Below are 20,656 nucleotides of genomic sequence, written 5' to 3'. Positions count from 1 at the left end.
AGTAAAAAAATCTACCTAACTGTAAAATTTCATCAAAAAATATTCATAAATAAAATTTTTATTGCAATTTGAAAAATTTGTATCTTCGCAAAAACTGAATAAAAAACATTTTTTAATTTTTTTTAAAAAAAGTATTCCGCGATTTTTTTAATCTTCAAAAATTATATACAGTTTTGAAAAATAGACAAAATTACCTTTCCATTGATATATAACATGCCTACCTAATGTTTTTTAAGTGACAAATTAATTAGGGAAAACTCAACATCTTTTAGAAAATTTGCCTAGCACTATTATTTTCATCCATAGGTTAACTCTTAAATTTGTTACATATATGGATGAAAATAATAGTGCTAGGTAAATTTTCTAAAAGATGTTGAGTTTTCCCTAATTAATTTTGTCACTTAAAAAACATTAGGTAGGCATGTTATATATCAATGGAAAGGTAATTTTGTCTATTTTTCAAAACTGTATATAATTTTGAAAATTAAAAAATTCGCGGAATACTTTTTTTAAAAAAAATTAAAAAATGTTTTTTATTCAGTTTTTGCGAAGATACAAATTTTTCAAATTGCAATAAAAATTTTATTTATGAATATTTTTTGATGAAATTTTACAGTTAGGTAGATTTTTTTTACTCAAAATCCAAAATTAAATAAAAATTTCGAATTTTCTTATTAGAAATCCCGGAATTCCCAAAAAAGTTTTAAAAAATCCCAAAAATGGGATTTTTGGTTTTTTGCCTATTATATCCATACCAGGGGCGGGGTTATCGAAACCCGTTACAAAATGATTAAGAACTTATTGGGTCATATAAACAGGTCACTATAATTTGATATCGACTATGCGATTTGAGAATTTTTGCTCAAAATTTAATTTTCCATAAAAAATAGGGTTTTTTTTGGATGGACCTGGTCCCCTCGGTATCAAAAATTTTTAGGTTTTGTTTCATTTATCGTATTTTATGTAAAGTCAGCTTTCCAAAAAGTATAAATTCTATATACATCTTCTTAGAAACTTTTTAGATAACTTAAAAAGAAAAAGATACTTTTTTCCCAAAAAAATGTCAAAAAATCGCCTTTTTTTAATTTTTTAAATTTAAATGCCTATAACTTTGGACTCAGTCATGATTTTTACATAATTCTTTCACTGCTTGGTATATAAACTTGTTGTTAAGCAAATAAAAAAAAATGGCGAAAATCGGAAATATTTGGACCTGCTATTATCAAAAAAACTAAAGTAAGGACGGTAAAAATTTTAAAATTTTAATATTCAAATGCGAATATCTCCTAAACTATAAGAGATAATTTACTGCTACGACGACATTTTTTATAGTGCTCGATGAGGAGATTCTATATACGAAATTTTTTTTAAATCGGAACTCAAATGAAGAAATAGGATCGTTTTAAAAATTTAACATAGCCGAGGTGTCCTAATTTGAGGACCCCCCGCCGGGCCCCTGGTTGGCCTATAAGGTCCAAATTCAAAACCTAAACTCGACAACACCTCCTCTTTGTGCATACCAAATTTCATTAAAATCGGATTAACCGTTAGAAGTTACCGAATTATTTCCCTCTTTTTTTTTTCCTATACCACTGTGCATTGGTCTGGACTATAGAATATGATATTGTTTTGGTCAATAGCTTGAACTTACTTGAAGTATAGTCTAGTCTACAGCTAGGTAAATAGTCTAGTCTATAATCTATACTAGTCTAGTCTATAGTTTATACTAGTCTAGTCTATTGTCTAGTCTATAGTCTAGTATATAGTCTAGTCTATAGTCTACCCTATAGTCTAGTCTACAATCTAAGAACATTGGTCTGGACTATAGAATATGATATTGTTTGGTCAATAGCTTGAACTTACTTGAAGTATAGTCTAGTCTAGTCTACAGCTAAGTAAATAGTCTAGTCTATAGATTAGTCTATAGTCTAGTCTATAGTCTAGTCTATAGTCTAGTCTATAGTCTAGTCTATAGTCTAGTCTATAGTCTAGTCTATAGTCTAGTCTATAGTCTAGCCTATAGTCTAGTCTATAGTCTAGTCTATAGTCTAGTCTTTAGTCTAGTCTATAGTCTAGTCTACAGTCTAGTCTATAGTCTAGTCTATAGTCTAGTCTATAGTCTAGTCTATAGTCTAGTCTATAGTCTAGTTTATAGTCTAGTCTATAGTCTAGTCTATAGTCTAGTCTATAGTCTAGTCTATAGTCTAGTTTATAGTCTAGTCTATAGTCTAGTCTATAGTCAAGTCTATAGTCTAGTCTATAGTCTAGTCTATAGTCTAGTCTATGGTCTAGTCTATAGTCTAGTCTATGGTCTAGTCTATAGTCTAGTCTATGGTCTAGTCTATAGTCTAGTCTATAGTCTAGTTCTTAGTCTAGTCTATAGTCTTAGTTCATAGGTCTAGTCTATCGTCTAGTCTATAGTCTAGTCTATAGTCTAGTCTATAGTCTAGTTCTATAGGTCTAGTCTATAGTCTAGTCATCGTCTAGTCCTATAGTCTAGTCTATAGTCTAGTCTATAGTCTTAGTCCTATAGTTCTATTCTATAGTCTAGGTCTAATAGTCTAGTCTATAGTCTAGTTCCTATAGTCTCGTCTATAGTCTAGTCTATAGTCTAGTCTATAGTCTAGTCTATAGTCTAGTCTATAGTCTAGTCTACTTAGTCTAGTCTATAGTCTCGTCTATAGTTATAGTCTAGTCTATAGTCTAGTCTATAGTCTAGTCTATAGTCTAGTCTATTAGTCTTAGTCTATAGTCTAGTCTATAGTCTAGTCTATAGTTATAGTCTAGTCTATAGGTTGTCAGTCTATAGTCTAGTCTATAGTCTAGTCTATTAAGGTCTAGTCTATAGTCTAGTCTATAGTCTAGTCTATAGTCTAGTCTATAGGTCTAGTCTATAGTCTAGTCCTATAGTCTAGTCTATAGTCTAGTCTATAGTAGTTCTATGTCTTAGGTCTAGTCTAGTCAAGTATAGTCTAGTCTATCGTCTAGTCTATAGTCTAGTCTATAGTCTAGTCTATAGTCTAGTCTATAGTCTAGTCTATAGTCTAGTCTATAGTCTAGTCTATAGTCTAGTCTATAGTCTAGTCTATAGTCTAGTCTATAGTCTAGTCTATAGTCTAGTCTATAGTCTAGTCTATAGTCTAGTCTATAGTCTAGTCTATAGTCTAGTTTATAGTCTAGTCTGTAGTCTAGTCTATAGTCTAGTCTATAGCCTAGTCTATAGCCTAGTCTATAGTCTAGTCTATAGTCTAGTCCATAGTCTAGTCTATAGTCTAGTCTATAGTCTAGTCTATAGTCTAGTCTATAGTCTAGTCTATAGTCTAGTCTATAGTCTAGTCTATAGTCTAGTCTCTAGTCTAGTCTATAGTCTAGTCTATAGTCTAGTCTATAGTCTAGTCTATAGTCTAGTCTATAGTCTAGTCTATAGTCTATTCTATAGTCTAGTCTATAGTCTAGTCTATAGTCTAGTCTACAGTCTAGTCTATAGTCTAGTCTATAGTCTAGTCTATAGTCTAGTCTACAGTCTAGTCTATAGTCTGGTCTATAGTCTTGTGTATAGTCTAGTATAGTCTAGTCTATAGTCTAGTCTATAATCTAGTCTACAGTCTAGTCTATAGTCTAGTCTATAGTCTAGTCTATAGTCTAGTTTATAGTCTAGTCTATAGTCTAGTCTATAGTCTAGTCTATAGTCTAGTCTATAGTCTAGTCTATAGTCTAGTCTATAGTCTAGTCTATAGTCTAGTCTATAGTCTAGTCTATAGTCTAGTCTATAGTCTAGTCTATAGTCTAGTCTATAGTCTAGTCTATAGTCTAGTCTATAGTCTAGTCTATAGTCTAGTCTATAGTCTAGTCTATAGTCTAGTCTATAGTCTAGTATAGTCTAGTCTATAGTCTAGTCTATAGTCTAGTCTATAGTCTAGTCTATAGTCTAGTCTATAGTCTAGTCTATAGTCTAGTCTATAGTCTAGTCTATAGTCTAGTCTATAGTCTAGTCAATAGTCTAGTCTATAGTCTAGTCTATAGTCTAGTCTATAGTCTAGTCTATAGTCTAGTCTATAGTCTAGTCTATAGTCTAGTATATAGTCTAGTATATAGTCTAGTCTATAGTCTAGTCTGTAGTCTAGTATATAGTCTAGTCAATAGTCTAGTAATAGTCTAGTCTATAGTCTAGTCTATAGTCTAGTCTATAGTCTAGTCTATAGTCTAGTCTATAGTCTAGTCTATAGTCTAGTCTATAGTCTAGTCTATAGTCTAGTCTATAGTCTAGTCTATAGTCTAGTCTATAGTCTAGTCTATAGTCTAGTCTATAGTCTAGTCTATAGTCTAGTCTATAGTCTAGTCTATAGTCTAGTCTATAGTCTAGTCTATAGTCTAGTCTATAGTCTAGTCTATAGTCTAGTCTATAGTCTAGTCTATAGTCTAGTCTATAGTCTAGTCTATAGTCTAGTCTATAGTCTAGTCTATAGTCTAGTCTATAGTCTAGTCTATAGTCTAGTCTATAGTCTAGTCTATAGTCTAGTCTATAGTCTAGTCTATAATCTAGTCTATAGTCTAGTCTATAGTCTAGTCTATGGTCTAGTCTATAGTCTAGTCTATAGTCTAGTCTATAGTCTAGTCTATAGTCTAGTCTATAGTCTAGTCTATAGTCTAGTCTATAGTATAGTCTATAGTCTAGTCTATATTCTAGTCTATAGTCTAGTCTATAGTCTAGTCTATATTCTAGTCTATAGTCTAGTCTATAGTCTAGTCTATAGTCTAGTCTATAGTCTAGTCTATAGACTAGTCTATAGTCTAGTCTATATTCTAGTCTATAGTCTAGTCTATAGCCTAGTCTATAGTCTAGTCTATAGTCTAGTCTATAGTGTAATATATAGTCTAGTCTATAGTCTAGTCTATAGTCTAGTCTACAGTCTAAGAACATTGGTCTGGACTATAGAATATGATATTGTTTGGTCAATAGCTTGAACTTACTTGAGGTATAGTCTAGTCTACAGCTAGGTAAATAGTCTAGTCTATAGTCTAGTCTATAGTCTAGTCTATAGTCTAGTCTATAGTCTAGTCTAAGTCTAGTCTATAGTCTAGTCTATAGTCTAGTCTATAGTCTAGTCTATAGTCTAGTCTATAGTCTAGTCTATAGTCTAGTCTATAGTCTAGTCTATAGTCTAGTCTATAGTCTAGTCTATAGTCTAGTCTATAGTCTAGTCTATAGTCTAGTCTATAGTCTAGTCTATAGTCTAGTCTATAGTCTAGTCTATAGTCTAGTCTATAGTCTAGTCTATAGTCTAGTCTATAGTCTAGTCTATAGTCTAGTCTATAGTCTAGTCTATAGTCTAGTCTATAATCTAGTCTATAGTCTAGTCTATAGTCTAGTCTATAGTCTAGTCTATGGTCTAGTCTATAGTCTAGTCTATAGTCTAGTCTATAGTCTAGTCTATAGTCTAGTCTATAGTCTAGTCTATAGTATAGTCTATAGTCTAGTCTATATTCTAGTCTATAGTCTAGTCTATAGTCTAGTCTATATCTAGTCTATAGTCTAGTCTATAGTCTAGTCTATAGTCTAGTCTATAGTCTAGTCTATAGACTAGTCTATAGTCTAGTCTATATTCTAGTCTATAGTCTAGTCTATAGCCTAGTCTATAGTCTAGTCTATAGTCTAGTCTATAGTGTAGTATATAGTCTAGTCTATAGTCTAGTCTATAGTCTAGTCTACAGTCTAAGAACATTGGTCTGGACTATAGAATATGATATTGTTTGGTCAATAGCTTGAACTTACTTGAGGTATAGTCTAGTCTAGTCTACAGCTAGGTAAATAGTCTAGTCTATAGTCTAGTCTATAGTCTAGTCTATAGTCTAGTCTATAGTCTAGTCTATAGTCTAGTCTATAGTCTAGTCTATAGTCTAGTCTATAGTCTAGTCTATAGTCTAGTCTATAGTCTAGTCTATAGTCTAGTCTATAGTCTAGTCTATAGTCTAGTCTATAGTCTAGTCTATAGTCTAGTCTATAGTCTAGTCTATAGTCTAGTCTATAGTCTAGTCTATAGTCTAGTCTATAGTCTAGTCTATAGTCTAGTCTATAGTCTATTCTATAGTCTAGTCTATATTCTAGTCTATAGTCTAGTCTATAGTCTAGTCTATAGTCTAGTCTATAGTCTAGTCTATAGTCTAGTCTATAGTCTGGTCTATAGTCTAGTCTATAGTCTAGTCTATAGTCTAGTCTATAGTCTAGTCTATAGTCTAGTCTATAGTCTAGTCTACAGTCTAAGAACATTGGTCTGGCCTATAAAATATGATATTGTTTGGTCAATAGCTTGAACTTACTTGAGGTATAGTCTAGTCTAGTCTACAGCTAGGTAATAGTCTATCTATAGTCTATAGTCTAGTCTATAGTCTAGTCTATAGTCTAGTCTATAGTCTAGTCTATAGTCTAGTCTATAGTCTAGTCTATAGTCTAGTCTATAGTCTAGTCTATAGTCTAGTCTATAGTCTAGTCTATAGTCTAGTCTATAGTCTAGTCTATAGTCTAGTCTATAGTCTAGTCTATAGTCTAGTCTATAGTCTAGTCTATAGTCTAGTCTATAGTCTAGTCTATAGTCTAGTCTATAGTCTAGTCTATAGTCTAGTCTATAGTCTAGTCTATAGTCTAGTCTATAGTCTAGTCTATAGTCTAGTCTATAGTCTAGTCTATAGTCTAGTCTATAGTCTAGTCTATAGTCTAGTCTATAGTCTAGTCTATAGTCTAGTCTATAGTCTAGTCTATAGTCTAGTCTATAGTCTAGTCTATAGTCTAGTCTATAGTCTAGTCTATAGTCTAGTCTATAGTCTAGTCTATAGTCTAGTCTATAGTCTAGTCTATAGTCTAGTCTATAGTCTAGTCTATAGTCTAGTCTATAGTCTAGTCTATAGTCTAGTCTATAGTCTAGTCTACAGTCTAGTCTATAGTCTAGTCTATAGTCTAGTCTATAGTCTAGTCTATAGTCTATAGTCTAGTCTATAGTCTAGTCTATAGTCTAGTCTATAGTCTAGTCTATAGTCTAGTCTATAGTCTAGTCTATAGTCTAGTCTATAGTCTAGTCTATAGTCCTAGTCTATAGTCTAACATAGTCTAGTCTTATAGTCTAGTCTCTAGTCTAGTCTATAGTCTAGTCTATAGTCTAGTCTATAGTCTAAACTATAGTCTAGTCTATAGTCTAGTCTATAGTCTAGTCTATAAGTCTAGTCTATAGTCTAGTCTATAGTCTAGTCTATAGTCTGGTCTATAGTCTAGTCTATAGTCTAGTCTATAGTCTAGTCTATAGTCTAGTCTATAGTCTAGTCTATAGTCTAGTTTATAGTCTAGTCTATAGTCTTAGTCTAGTCTATAGTCTAGTCTATAGCCTAGTCTATAGTCTAGTCTATAGTCTAGTCTATAGTCTAGTCTATAGTCTAGTCTATAGTCCTAGTCTATAGTCTAGTCTATAGTCTAGTCTATAGTCTAGTCTATAGTCTAGGTCTATAGTCTAGTCTATAGTCTAGTCTATAGTCTAGTCTATAGTCTAGTCTATAGTCTAGGTCTATAGTCTAGTCTATAGTCTAGTCTATAGTCTAGTCTATAGTCTAGTCTATAGTTCTAGTCTATAGTCTAGTCTATAGTCTAGTCTATAGTCTAGTCTATAGTCTAGTCTATAGTTCTAGTCTATAGTCTAGTCTATAGTCTAGTCTATAGTCTAGGTCTATAGTCTAGTCGATAGTCTAGTCTATAGTCTAGTCTATAGTCTAGTCTATAGTCTAGTCTATAGTCTAGTCTATAGTCTAGTCTATAGTCTAGTCTATAGTCTAGTCTATAGTCTAGTCTATAGTCTAGTCTATAGTCTAGTCTATAGTCTAGTCTATAGTCTAGTCTATAGTCTAGTCTATAGTCTAGTCTATAGTCTAGTCTATAGTCTAGTCTATAGTCTAGTCTATAGTCTAGTCTATAGTCTAGTCTATAGTCTAGTCTATAGTCTAGTCTATAGTCTAGTCTATAGTCTAGTCTATAGTCTAGTCTATAGTCTAGTCTATAGTTTAGTCTATAGTCTAGTCTATAGTCTAGTCTATAGTCTAGTCTATAGTCTAGTCTATAGTCTAGTCTATAGTCTAGTATATAGTCTAGTCTATAGTCTAGTCTATAGCCTAGTCTATAGTCTAGTCTATAGTCTAGTCTATAGTCTAGTCTATAGTCTAGTCTATAGCCTAGTCTATAGTCTAGTCTATAGTGTAGTCTATAGTCTAGTCTATAGTCTAGTCTATAGTCTAGTCTATAGTCTAGTCTATAGTCTAGTCTGTAGTCTAGTCTATAATTTATTCTATAATCTAGTCTATAGTCTAGTCTATAGTCTAGTCTATAGTCTAGTCTATAGTCTGGGCTATAGTCTAGTCTATAGTCTAGTCTATAGTCTAGTCTATAGTCTAGTCTATAGTCTAGTCTATAGTCTAGTCTATAGTCTAGTCTATAGTCTAGTCTATAGCCTAGTCTATTGTCTAGTCTACAGTCTAGTCTATAGTCTAGTCTATTGTCTTGTCTATAGTCTAGTCTATTGTCTAGCCTATTGTATAGTATTGTCTATAGTCTAGTCTATTTGCTAGTTTATCGTCAAATTTATAGTTTAATGAAGTCTACCACTTTTTCGCCCAAAACAGCTAAAGTGACAACACTGAAATAACGATACATAAAAGTTTTATCCAAAAAAAAATCATGTCAATTATTATCACATGAAATAGATTTAATATTTTTTTTCATTCCACTAATTATTTATTTAGTGATCTCGTATATAAAGAGTATTTTAATTTAAACTTAAAATAGTTTATTTGTTTAACTACATATCATAACAATGGTCATATTGTACTTACAATTTTCATCATTAATAGCAATTGTTTTCGTAAGTAGTTTTCTATTCAGTATTAAATAAATAAAAACGAAACTGAGAAAATCAGGATTTGCTTTTCCAGACGGTTTTTGCTAATAAGTATGAATTTGAATTTCTCGAAGCCAAAATTTTTAAACGATGTTCAAAATTTCCCAATAATTTTCTGGATCAAGCGCTTGACTTAAGTAATTGGGAGGTTGGAAAAACCGACGAAGGAACACTTATTATGGATGGATATATAGTTTTGAAGAGGTCCTATGATCATTTATTGCCGGTATGATTTTGTTTGGAATACATTTATTTACGGAGAATGTTTTATTGTCTTTATTTTCTGACAGTTTTCTATGGAATTGTTAAAAAGGGAGAGAGGAACATATCAGCCAACAACAATTAATATTAAAAGATTAGATAGTTGTAAGGCGACTTTTGATAAGTACGATGTTATTTTTAATTATGTAAAAGAGACGCCTAAAGATCAAACTAAATGTCCATTTAAGAAGGGTGTAAGTGTAGTAATAATATTATACAATTTTCATAACTATATTTATATAATTTTGTATAAATAGCAAATCGTAACCATGAAAGTTTCTAAACCGGTTCTTGTATATATTCCTTCGCGTAATGCTGCTGGTGAATATTTAATTCATGTAGAAATTGGCAATAGAACCGATATGTCAACATTTTTATGTTCCGAAATTCCTGTAAATGTTCACAAAGTTTGATTGATGCAATAAATATGTTTTAAATGTAAAATAAATGCGTGTTTTACTATTATTTGTAAAACGAGTCTTCTAATCGGCTTAAAGAATTCATTTGAGGCTACTAATATTGCTTGTAAACTAATATTGCTTGTAAATATTGCTTGTAAAAACATGAAATTCGAAACCACCATAGTGAAGTCCTAACACTGCACATTCTAAGAAAGTGATATTTACTACATTTCATTGAGGCTAACAGATCAAACATACATATACATTAGTCCTCAGTAAATCATTAAAAAACATGACCACACGTGTTGTACAGATTTACATTAAAAAAACCTATAGACTAGACTATAGACTTGACTATAGACTAGGACTATAGACTAGACTATAGACTAGACTATAGACTAGACTATAGACTAGACTATAGACTTGACTATAGACTAGACTATAGACTAGACTATAGACTAGACTATAGACTAGCTATAGACTAGACTATAAACTAGACTCTAGACTAGACTATATACTAGACTATAAACTAGACTATAGACTAGACTATAGACTATACTATAGACTAGACTATAGAATAGACTAGACTAGAATATAGACTAGACTATAGAATAGACTATAGACTAGACTATAGACTAGGACTATAGACTAGACTATAGACTAGACTATAGACTAGACTATAGACTAGACTATAGACTAGACTATAGACTAGACTATAGATTATAGACTGACTATAGACTAGACTATAGACCTAGACTATAGATAGACTATAGACTAGATATAGACTAGACTATAGACTAGACTATAGACTAGACTATAGACTAGACTATAGACTAGACTATAGACTAGACTATAGACTAGACTATAGACTAGACTATAGACTAGACTATAGACTAGACTATAGACTAGACTATAGACTAGACTATAGACTAGACTATAGACTAGACTATAGACTAGACTATAGACTAGACTATAGACTAGACTATAGACTAGACTATAGACTAGACTATAGACTAGACTAGACTAGACTATAGACTAGACTATAGACTAGACTATAGACTAGACTATAGACTAGACTATAGACTAGACTATAGACTAGACTATAGACTAGACTATAGACTAGACTATAGACTAGACTATAGACTAGACTATAGACTAGACTATAGACTAGACTACTATAGACTAGACTATAGACTAGACTATAGACTAGACTATAGACTAGACTATAGACTAGGACTATAGACTAGGCTGTAGATTAGACTAAACTATAGACTAGACTATAGACTAGACTATAGACTAGACTATAGACTAGACTAGAACATCACTTTTGATACTATCTCTATGTCAGTTATGAATGTGCGGTCCTGTAATAAATCTAAAGCATATTCTGAACTTTGTCATCAAAACCTGGTGGTTTTCTTCAGAAACCACTATAGTGAAGTCCTAACACTGCACATTCTAAGAAAGTGATATTTACTACATTTCATTGAGGCTAACAGATCAAACATACATATACATTAGTCCTCAGTAAATCATTAAAAAACATGACCACACGTGTTGTACAGATTTACATTAAAAAAACCTATAGACTAGACTATAGACTTGACTATAGACTAGACTATAGACTAGACTATAGACTAGACTATAGACTAGACTATAGACTAGACTATAGACTTGACTATAGACTAGACTATAGACTAGACTATAGACTAGACTATAGACTAGACTATAAACTAGACTCTAGACTAGACTATATACTAGACTATAAACTAGACTATAGACTAGACTATAGACTATACTATAGACTAGACTATAGAATAGACTATAGACTAGAATATAGACTAGAATAGACTAGACTAGACTATAGCGACTAGACTATAGACTAGACTATAGACTAGACTATAGACTAGAACTATAGACTAGACTATAGACTAGACTATAGACTAGAACTATGACGAGACTATAGACTAGACTATAGACTAGACTATGACTAGACTACTAGACTAGAAACTATAGACTAGACTATAAGACTAGACTAAATAGACTAGACTATAGACTAGACTTAGACTAGACTATAGACTAGACTATAGACTAGAACTATAGACTAGACTATAGACTAGACTATAGACTAGACTATAGACTAGACTATAGACTAGACTATAGACTAGACTATAGACTAGACTATAGACTAGACTATAGACTAGACTATAGACTAGACTATAGACTAGACTATAGACTAGACTATAGACTAGACTATAGACTAGACTATAGACTAGACTAGAGACTAGACTATAGACAGCTATAGACTAGACTATAGACTAGACTATAGACTAGACTATAGACTAGACTATAGACTAGACTATAGACTAGACTATAGACTAGACTATAGACTAGACTATAGACTAGACTATAGACTAGACTATAGACTAGACTATAGACTAGACTATAGACTAGACTATAGACTAGACTATAGACTAGACTATAGACTAGACTATAGACTAGACTATAGACTAGACTATAGACTAGACTATAGACTAGACTATAGACTAGACTATAGACTAGACTATACTAGACTATAGACTAGACTATAGACTAGACTATAGACTAGACTATAGACTAGACTATAGACTAGACTATAGACTAGACTATAGACTAGACTAAGACTATAGACTGACTATAGACTAGACTATAGACTAGACTATAGACTAGACTATAGACTAGACTATAGACTAGACTATAGACTAGACTATAGACTAGACTATAGACTAGACTATAGACTAGACTATAGACTAGACTATAGACTAGACTATAGACTAGACTATAGACTAGACTATAGACTAGACTATAGACTAGACTATAGACTAGACTATAGACTAGACTATAGACTAGACTATAGACTAGACTATAGACTAGACTATAGACTAGACTATAGACTAGACTATAGACTAGACTATAGACTAGACTATAGACTAGACTATAGACTAGACTATAGACTAGACTATAGACTAGACTATAGACTAGACTATAGACTAGACTATAGACTAGACTATAGACTAGACTATAGACTAGATATAGACTAACTATAGACTAGACTATAGACTAGACTATAGACTACTAGAACATCACTTTTGATACTATCGCTATGTCATTATGAATGTGCGGTCTGTATAAATCTAAAGCATATTCTGAACTTTGTCATCAAACCTGGTGGTTTTCTTCAGAAAGTGTATAATACTTAGTATAGACTCCTGTGACTTCAAGGGTATGGGTATCACAATAGATCAGAAATCATGGATCTAAGTGAATTGCACATAGTTTTGTGCAACCACATATTATGTTGCGAAGTATGGCGAAAATTGGACCATATTTTGTCCTAGCCCCCAAATAAGGTTTCTCTCAGAAAATTACTGTAACGTTCATAACAGGCTGTAAAAGTTGTTGTATAGCGCTGAAATTCAATAAAATCTAGTTTAATAAGAACCGAAATCACTTTTCCTCCCATATAAGAAATCTTACACTCTTTAATATTTTGCAGAGCCAGAGTCCACATACATATGTATGTGGTCGAATTTCAAAATTAACTTTAATTAAACTATATATGTGGTGATATTTGTTTTTCATTCTAATTCGCTTCCCATATAATGCAGTCAAGAAATCAAATACTCATGTTTGAAATATTGGTATGGAAGTGGTGGGATTAAAACAATTTAAACCGATTTTATACAGACAACAATCAAAATAAAGTTAAATAAAAATGCTTTAATTGATTACTTTTATAAAACTTAAATCTATTTGTTGTTACTTTATTCAATTTAAAAAAATATATATTTAATAACATATTCCTAAATATTATAATTATTAAAAGCTATTTATATATAGTATATACAATAAAAATTAACAAAAAAATATGGAAGTAATAGGTCAGGAACAATTAAATACGATTTTTATTTCATTTTTTTACAATTAAAGCCAAAAAATTCTTTTGTTTCGATTTAAAAAAAAAAAAAACACTATTAAATAAAAATAAAAAATATCGATCGTTTTAACTAAAAACTAGGAAAACAACTCGGGATCCATAAAGGATCTAAAACACAGAAACCACACACACACATACTAGTACGTCTTTAATCTCTCAAATATATATATCTGTAGGCTTCACTCATGAACTTTGTGCAGGCTGTTGTGAATGCAGAGGAGTGGTAATGGGCAAGACAACCGAGGCACCTATAGGTTCGGGTGTATATGGAGGCGGTGTCAACGGCCGTGAGCTAGACGATACATTGGGATCAGCTGATGTATAGGGTGGTACAGTCAATGTTGTATCGGTGGTATTAACACTCGAACTAGAGGCTCCCATCGAAAGAGCACTTGGCATGGCGGGTACAAAATTAACGGCGCCAGCTGCTGGTGCCGCTGTGGGTGTGCTCAAGTTTGTCATGCGCATAACCTCATCATATGAAGGCAAATCTTTGTCGTCCTTCTCCAATTGTGCTCGTATACGGGCTGCTTCAGGACTATTGGGTTCAATGAAGAATATGTCATTGAAGCGATTATCTCTAGCGGCCTCCTCAGCTGTGGCAAAGTTATTACCCTGGCGATCTGCAAGACAACAAAAAAAAAATAAATGTAAATAATTAGAAAATTTTGAAATAATGTTGTAAGTACCCAGAATTTCTTTATTAAATTTTATAGTCAAATAGGCATAATAACCCAGACAAGAGAACACTACAAATAAACCTAGACCGGCTAGAATATATGGCAATAAATACCACATTATGTTCTACTTTAAAGCGTCTTTGTTTCTTAAATGAATTGAGGAATATAAAGTTATTTTTACTTTTATGTTATTAACAGATAAGATTAAATTTTATTATTATTATTATAATTTTGTTAATTGTGTTTGCAAATATTTACAGACATATGGTTAAATTATAACTTCTTAGTTAAAGTGTAATCAATTGGTTTTAAATGTATATTACTTTATAGCAGTTATGGGCAATATTTCTAAAACCAATATAAATTTTGTATAAATTTTAATTATCACCTATTAGCATTTCTGCAAATTGGTTTTAAAACAACTTTTGATAAAAATTTTAAAAAAAGTTGCTTAGTACATGATTGCCCAGCACTGCTTATACAGTTGTTGTTATCCACATATTTCTATATAGGTATCAGACATGGAAAATGGTAATTTCGAAGTAGAATAAAAATACTAAAAATAGACTAGACTATAGAGACTAGACTATAGAGACTAGACTATAGACTAAACTATAGACTAGATTATAGATTAGACTATAGAATAGACTATAGACTAGACTATAGACTAGACTATAGACTAGACTATAGACTAGACTATAGACTAGACTATAGACTAGACTATAGACTAGACTATAGACTAGACTATAGACTAGACTATAGACTAGACTATAGACTAGACTATAGACTAGACTATAGACTAGACTATAGACTAGACTATAGACTAGACTATAGACTAGACTATAGACTAGACTATAGACTAGACTATAGACTAGACTATAGACTAGACTATAGACTAGACTATAGACTAGACTATAGACTAGACTATAGACTAGACTATAGACTAGACTATAGACTAGACTAGACTATAGACTAGACTATAGACTAGACTATAGACTAGACTATAGACTAGACTATAGACTAGACTATAGACTAGACTAGACTAGACTATAGACTAGACTATAGACTAGACTATAGACTAAAGTATAGACTAAACTATAGACTAAACTATAGACTAAAGTATAGACTAAACTATAGACTAAACTATAGACTAAACTATAGACTAGACTATAGACTAGACTATTGACTAGACTATAGACTATACTATATACTAGACTTTAGACTAGACGAGAAACTATAAACTAGACTATAGAACTATAGACTAGACTATAGACTAGACTATAGACTAGACTATAGACTAGACTATAGACTAGACCATAGACTAGACTATAGACTAGACTATAGACTAGACTATAGACTAGACTATAGACTAGACTATAGACTAGACTATAGACTAGACTATAGACTAGACTATAGATTAGACCATGGACTAGACTATAGACTAGACTATAGACTAGACTATAGAATAGACTATAGACTAGACTTTAGACTAGACTATAGACTATACTATAGACTAGACTATAGACTAGACTATAGACTAGACTAGAGACTAGACTATAGACTAGACTATAGTTTTGAAAAAATTACAATACATATTTTCCATGCCTGATAGGTACCATAAACATTATTAGATTATTATTAATAGAGAGGGTAACAAAGACAAGAGTTCCTAGCCTCACCTCCCAGACAGATAGGCTAGCACATTATGAATGTGTTGATCATATACACTAATCTCTCTCAATACTCTGTCCAAAAACTCAAAAATATTTGTAAATTATAATTTTTTTATTACCACTTTGTTGATTTGTTATTTCCCGCTTCTGACATTTATCAAAATAATAACGTAAACATGGCATCAGAAAAAATAAAAATACAAATGTTGAGAATATTAAAAATACGAACGATATCGCAAATGTTAAAAAAGTGTCCGACATTTTGTTCTTTTAAAATATTTTTTTATATTGAAAAAATACTCGTAGTTTCGTTAACGATTCTCTTTAGCAGTTATAATTTAAAACTGTTTGGGGAAATGTCTAAAAAGTCAATGCAAAGTAAAAGTTAATTTTGAATTGATAAGATTACGTAGAATTATGAATGGGGGAAATTCTAAAGGTTGGGGGGGGCTATCGCTTTTAAGGAAGTCAAATACTTGAGTTTTTGAACATAATTCTATTTAAAAAAATGAGGTTTATCATTTAAAATTTTTATAAATTAATAATCTTAGAAATCAATCTCAATAATGTTATAATTCGCACTAACATTTAATTGTAATTTTTTTATTCAAAAATCTCTCTACCTAGATTTAATAAATTTCCCTTTGCTTTAAATCAGTATTCCTCAGTCTTTACGAACTGAAGATCAGTCTTCTTTTAAAAACTCTTACTTAAGAAATTTCCCTTTACCTTAAACCAGACTTCTATAGATAAAATTGCAAACAGTTTTATTTGGAAAAATACTCATTCAGTTCGTCATAGAAAACACCACGATCTGTTTTCTATAAAAACTTTACAATCAGTTTCCTATAAAGAATACTTCCTTATAGAAAACTTTACGATCAGCTCTTTATAAAAAACTCTAACATCAGTTTTTATAGAAAAAATTACGATCTGTTTTCTATAGAAAATTTTCTTATAAAACAACACTCAGTTTTCTATACAAAACAATACTTTATTATGAGTTTTCTATTAAGAAAACTTTACGATCAATTTTCTGTAGAAATCTTTGGGGCTCTGCGATCAGTTTTCTATAGAAAACTCTACGATCAGTTTCTATAGAAAACTTTGCGATCAGTTGTCTATAGAAAACTTTGCGATCAGTTGTCTATAGAAAACTTTGCGATCAGTTGTCTATAGAAAACTTTACGATTAGGTGTCTATAGAAAACTTTGCCATCAGTTTTCTATAGAAAACTTTACGATTAGGTGTCTATAGAAAACTTTGCGATCAGTTCAACTATAGAAAACTTTGCGATCAGTTTTCTATAGAAAACTTTGCGATCAGTTGTCTATAGAAAACTTTACGATCAGGTGTCTATAGAAAACTTTGCGATCAGTTGTCTATAGAAAACTTTACGATCAGGTGTCTATAGAAAAATTAGCGATAAGTTTTCTATAGAAAACTTTGCGATCAGTTTTCTATAGAACACTTGGCGATCAGTCCATATTTGAAGATATAAAATTTTGCGATCAGTTGTCTATTAAAAACTTCAGTTGTCTATAGCAAATTTACGATCTGGTATCTATAGAAAACTATGCGATCAGTTTAACTATAGAAAACTTTAAGATCAGGTGTCTATAGAAAACTTGGCGATCAGTTGTCTATAGAAAACTTTGCGATCAGGTGTCGATAGAAAACTTTGCGATCAGTTGTCTATAGAAAACTTTGCGATCAGTTTTCTATAGAAGACTTAACGATACATAGATAACTCTATGATCTCTATCAAGTTTCTTTAGTTTTTCTTAGAAAACTCTGCGATCAATTTTCAACCGATCAGTTTTCTATAGAAAACTTCACGATCAGGTTTCTATACAGAACTTTATGATCACTTTCATATAGAAAACTTTACGATCAGTTTTCTATCGATTAGTTTTTATAGAAATATAGTTGCGATCAGTTTTTAAAGACAAAACTTTACATTAAATTTTGTATTGAGAATTTTATGATCGCTTTTTTATAGAAAACTTTTATTTAAAGATCAATTTAATAAAATTTTCATATTTTATATTTAAAGTAAATTTACTCCATTTTTCACATTATCTTGAGATATTCTCAATATCCAGGGGGAATTATCAGATTATTATGCTTTTGCTAAACTCTTTATAATTGATAACATCATTTTATGATTTTATGAATTCATTGCAGCATCATCTTCACAAAGTAGGTTTTGTTTAGAGATAACATATTTAGCATCTAATGGCACATAATCTCAACTGTTAAGACTTCCAGAAAGTTATTATCATTGTTATTAGGTTTTCGTACAGGTTATAGTTTATAGTTCTAGAGATTTCATTCCAAAGTCCTTTAGCACTCGATTTTAAAAGTATTTTTTAAGAAATCAATAATAGTTTCATAGATTTCAACTCTTATTTGTTTACGATCACTAAAACTTTTTTTCTTTGAAACATATAATTTTATACGTACATAAAATGGGTATTATTATTTGTAGTAAAATAAATATTATAATAATTAAAACCACATATCCGACTATAAAAACCACCAAAGACTCCATTAATTTAAAAAGAAAAATATATATTTTTTTTGGAAAAACTAAACTTTATTTTTTTACGCCGTTTTTATTTGCAGGCTTTTAAACAGCGAATAGAAGCGTTTTCATGGGGGGATGTTGATTTTATTCAACTTTTTCGCTATAAAAAATGTATAAAATTATATTAAAACTTAAAAATAACAATGAATTGTATGAAGAAAAAAAAAACAGAAAGAGTTTATATTTAAAGTAATAAAAATGTTTAAAATCACAGACGATAAGATTATATAAATCACAGCAAATTGCAAATAAAATATAAATAAAAACGCGCGTTTTTAATTTATTAATGCAAATAGGAGTAGAAAATATATATATATAAAATAAATAAAACTTAGATTTCTTTATATTATAATTATATTATTCGATCATATGATCTTTAGACTTATACGTTTCTTACCGGTTATATGACGTAGAAGTTTTAAAAGATTTCATTCATCTTAAATCGTTAACTTCAATACAAATAATTTAAAATATAAATCTGGTAGCTTTGTTTTTAATGTAAGTGCAGGGATGGTAAATTAGATACTATTTAAAATTGTTTATAAAAATTTTGTAAACAAAAGATTGAATAGTTTTCTATAGAAAACTATATTTCCACATGATAAATAAATAAATTTTATGAAAAGTTTTCTGTAGAAAACTGACCGTAAAGTTTTCGAAACAAATTTGATCGTAATCTTTTCCATAGAAAACTGTTCGTTAATTGTTCTAAATAAAACTTACGTTAAGATTTTCTATAGAAAACAGATCGTTATGTTTTCTGTAGAAAATTAAATTGAGTACAACGTTTACTAAAGAAAACTGAACATAAAGTTTTCTATAAAAATCTGATCGTAAACTTTTTCATAGGAAACTGATCGCAAAGTTCTTCATAGAAAACTGATCGTAAAGTTTTTCAAATAAAACTTTTGGTAAGATTTTCCGAAGAAAACAATGTTTCCTATGGAAAAGTGATCGTACAGTTTTCTAAAGAAAACTGATCGCAAAATTCTTCATAAAAAACTGATCGTAACGTTTTTCAAATACAACTTATGGTAAGATTTTCTGTAGAAAACACTGTTTTCCATTGAAAAGTGATCGTACAGTTTCTCACAGAAAACTGATCCTGTAGAATTGTTGTGATCATTAGAAAACTGAACGTAGAAGACAGCTGATCCTAAAGTTTTCCATACAAAAGTTTTCTATAGCAAATTGATCGTAGAATTTTCTTTTTAGAAAACTTACAGTAATGTTTTCTTTTTTTTTAAAGTTTTCTTTAAACAAAAAAGCTTTCCCTAAAAAAATTATCGTAAAATTTACTCTAGAAAACTGATCGTACAGTTTTCTCTAATTACTGATCGTAAATTTAAAAAAAATTGATCGTAAAGTTTTTTCTTAAATCTAATCGAAAAGTTTTTTCTAAAAAAAACTGATCGTAAAGTTTCCCCTAAAAAACTGATCGTAAAGTTTTTCCATACAAATTTATAGTCAAGTTTTCTACAGCAAGCTGATCGTAAAATTGTCTAATTAAAACTGACCAAAAGATCGTAAAGGTTGCTAGAGAAAATCGATCGATTAGAAAACGGATCATAAAGTTTTTTTCTGGAAAATTTATCGTAAAATTTACTTTAAAAGAATTTCTTTAAATGTTCTCTAGGAAACTGATCGTAAAGTTTTCTCTGGAAAACTGATCATAAAGTTTTCTCTAGTACTCTGATCGTTAAATTTTCTCTAAATACTGATCGTAAAGTTTGTCTAAAAAACTGATCGTGAAGTTTCTTTTTTAACAGATCGTGAAGTTCTCTTGAGGAAGCTAATAGTAAAGTTTCCCCTAGTAAACTGATCGTTAAGTTTCCCCTAGTAAACTTATCGTAAAATTTTCTCCAGTGGTAATATTTTCTATAGAAATCTGATATTTCTACACAAATTATGTTTTGAAATGAAAACTAAACTACATTTTCTAATGAAAACTTGTTATAAGTTTGATTGTAAAGATTTCTATATAAAATTGATCGTTATGTTTTCCATAGAAAACTGATCGTTAAGTTTAATTTTATTTGTTGAAATTTGAACGTAAAGTTCCTCATACAAAATTCTATGAAAACTGATCGTAAAGTTTTCTATAGAAGACTGATCTTAAAGGAAACTGATCAATCGTGCGTTAAG

General features: G+C 30.7%; 2 protein-coding genes across 18 annotated transcripts in view; one reads left to right on the top strand and one right to left on the bottom strand.

Annotated features, from left to right (window-relative positions):
• The first annotated feature begins 8,779 nt into the window (after positions 1 to 8,779).
• On the top strand, positions 8,780 to 9,628 carry LOC119608735. Of its 2 annotated transcripts, none has more exons than XM_037963284.1 (4): positions 8,780 to 8,894; positions 8,965 to 9,156; positions 9,221 to 9,385; positions 9,449 to 9,628. In XM_037963284.1, the coding sequence occupies exons 1-4, from the start codon at positions 8,847 to 8,849 to the stop codon at positions 9,602 to 9,604; spliced, it is 561 nt and encodes a 186-aa protein (XP_037819212.1). In that variant the 5' UTR covers positions 8,780 to 8,846; the 3' UTR covers positions 9,605 to 9,628. The 2 variants fall into 2 exon arrangements, with proteins under 2 accessions (XP_037819212.1, XP_037819211.1); XM_037963283.1 differs by having other exon boundaries at positions 8,832 to 8,894; positions 8,950 to 9,156.
• A 3,878-nt stretch (positions 9,629 to 13,506) lies between these two features.
• LOC119608731 overlaps positions 13,507 to 20,656 on the bottom strand; it is a 48,344-nt gene continuing 41,194 nt past the window's right edge. For 14 of the 16 annotated variants that reach the window (XM_037963270.1, XM_037963266.1, XM_037963271.1 and 11 more), the window contains one exon: positions 13,507 to 14,191. In XM_037963270.1, coding sequence (XP_037819198.1) covers positions 13,752 to 14,191 — 440 coding nt within the window. In that variant the 3' untranslated portion in view covers positions 13,507 to 13,751. Of the gene's footprint in view, positions 14,192 to 14,257; positions 14,412 to 18,387; positions 18,564 to 20,656 lie in introns of those variants that run through there. The other 2 variants (XM_037963281.1, XM_037963276.1) reach the window with 2 other exon arrangements.

The sequence above is a fragment of the Lucilia sericata genome, unplaced genomic scaffold (assembly GCF_015586225.1).
Source record: "Lucilia sericata isolate MDLA Ls3-8-SP2 unplaced genomic scaffold, ASM1558622v1 Contig000877F_arrow, whole genome shotgun sequence".
NCBI classification, from domain to species: domain Eukaryota; kingdom Metazoa; phylum Arthropoda; class Insecta; order Diptera; family Calliphoridae; genus Lucilia; species Lucilia sericata.
This window is presented reverse-complemented; position numbering and strand designations above follow the sequence as displayed.

Excerpts from the sequence above, each read along its gene's own strand:
- LOC119608735 (XM_037963283.1), top strand. The coding sequence starts at position 8,847 with ATGGTCATATTGTACTTACAATTTTCATCATTAATAGCAATTGTTTTC. Across the intron at positions 8,895-8,949 it reads CATTAATAGCAATTGTTTTC|GATTTGCTTTTCCAGACGGT; the intron begins GTAAGTAGTTTT and ends TGAGAAAATCAG. Across the intron at positions 9,386-9,448 it reads AATGTCCATTTAAGAAGGGT|CAAATCGTAACCATGAAAGT; the intron begins GTAAGTGTAGTA and ends TTGTATAAATAG.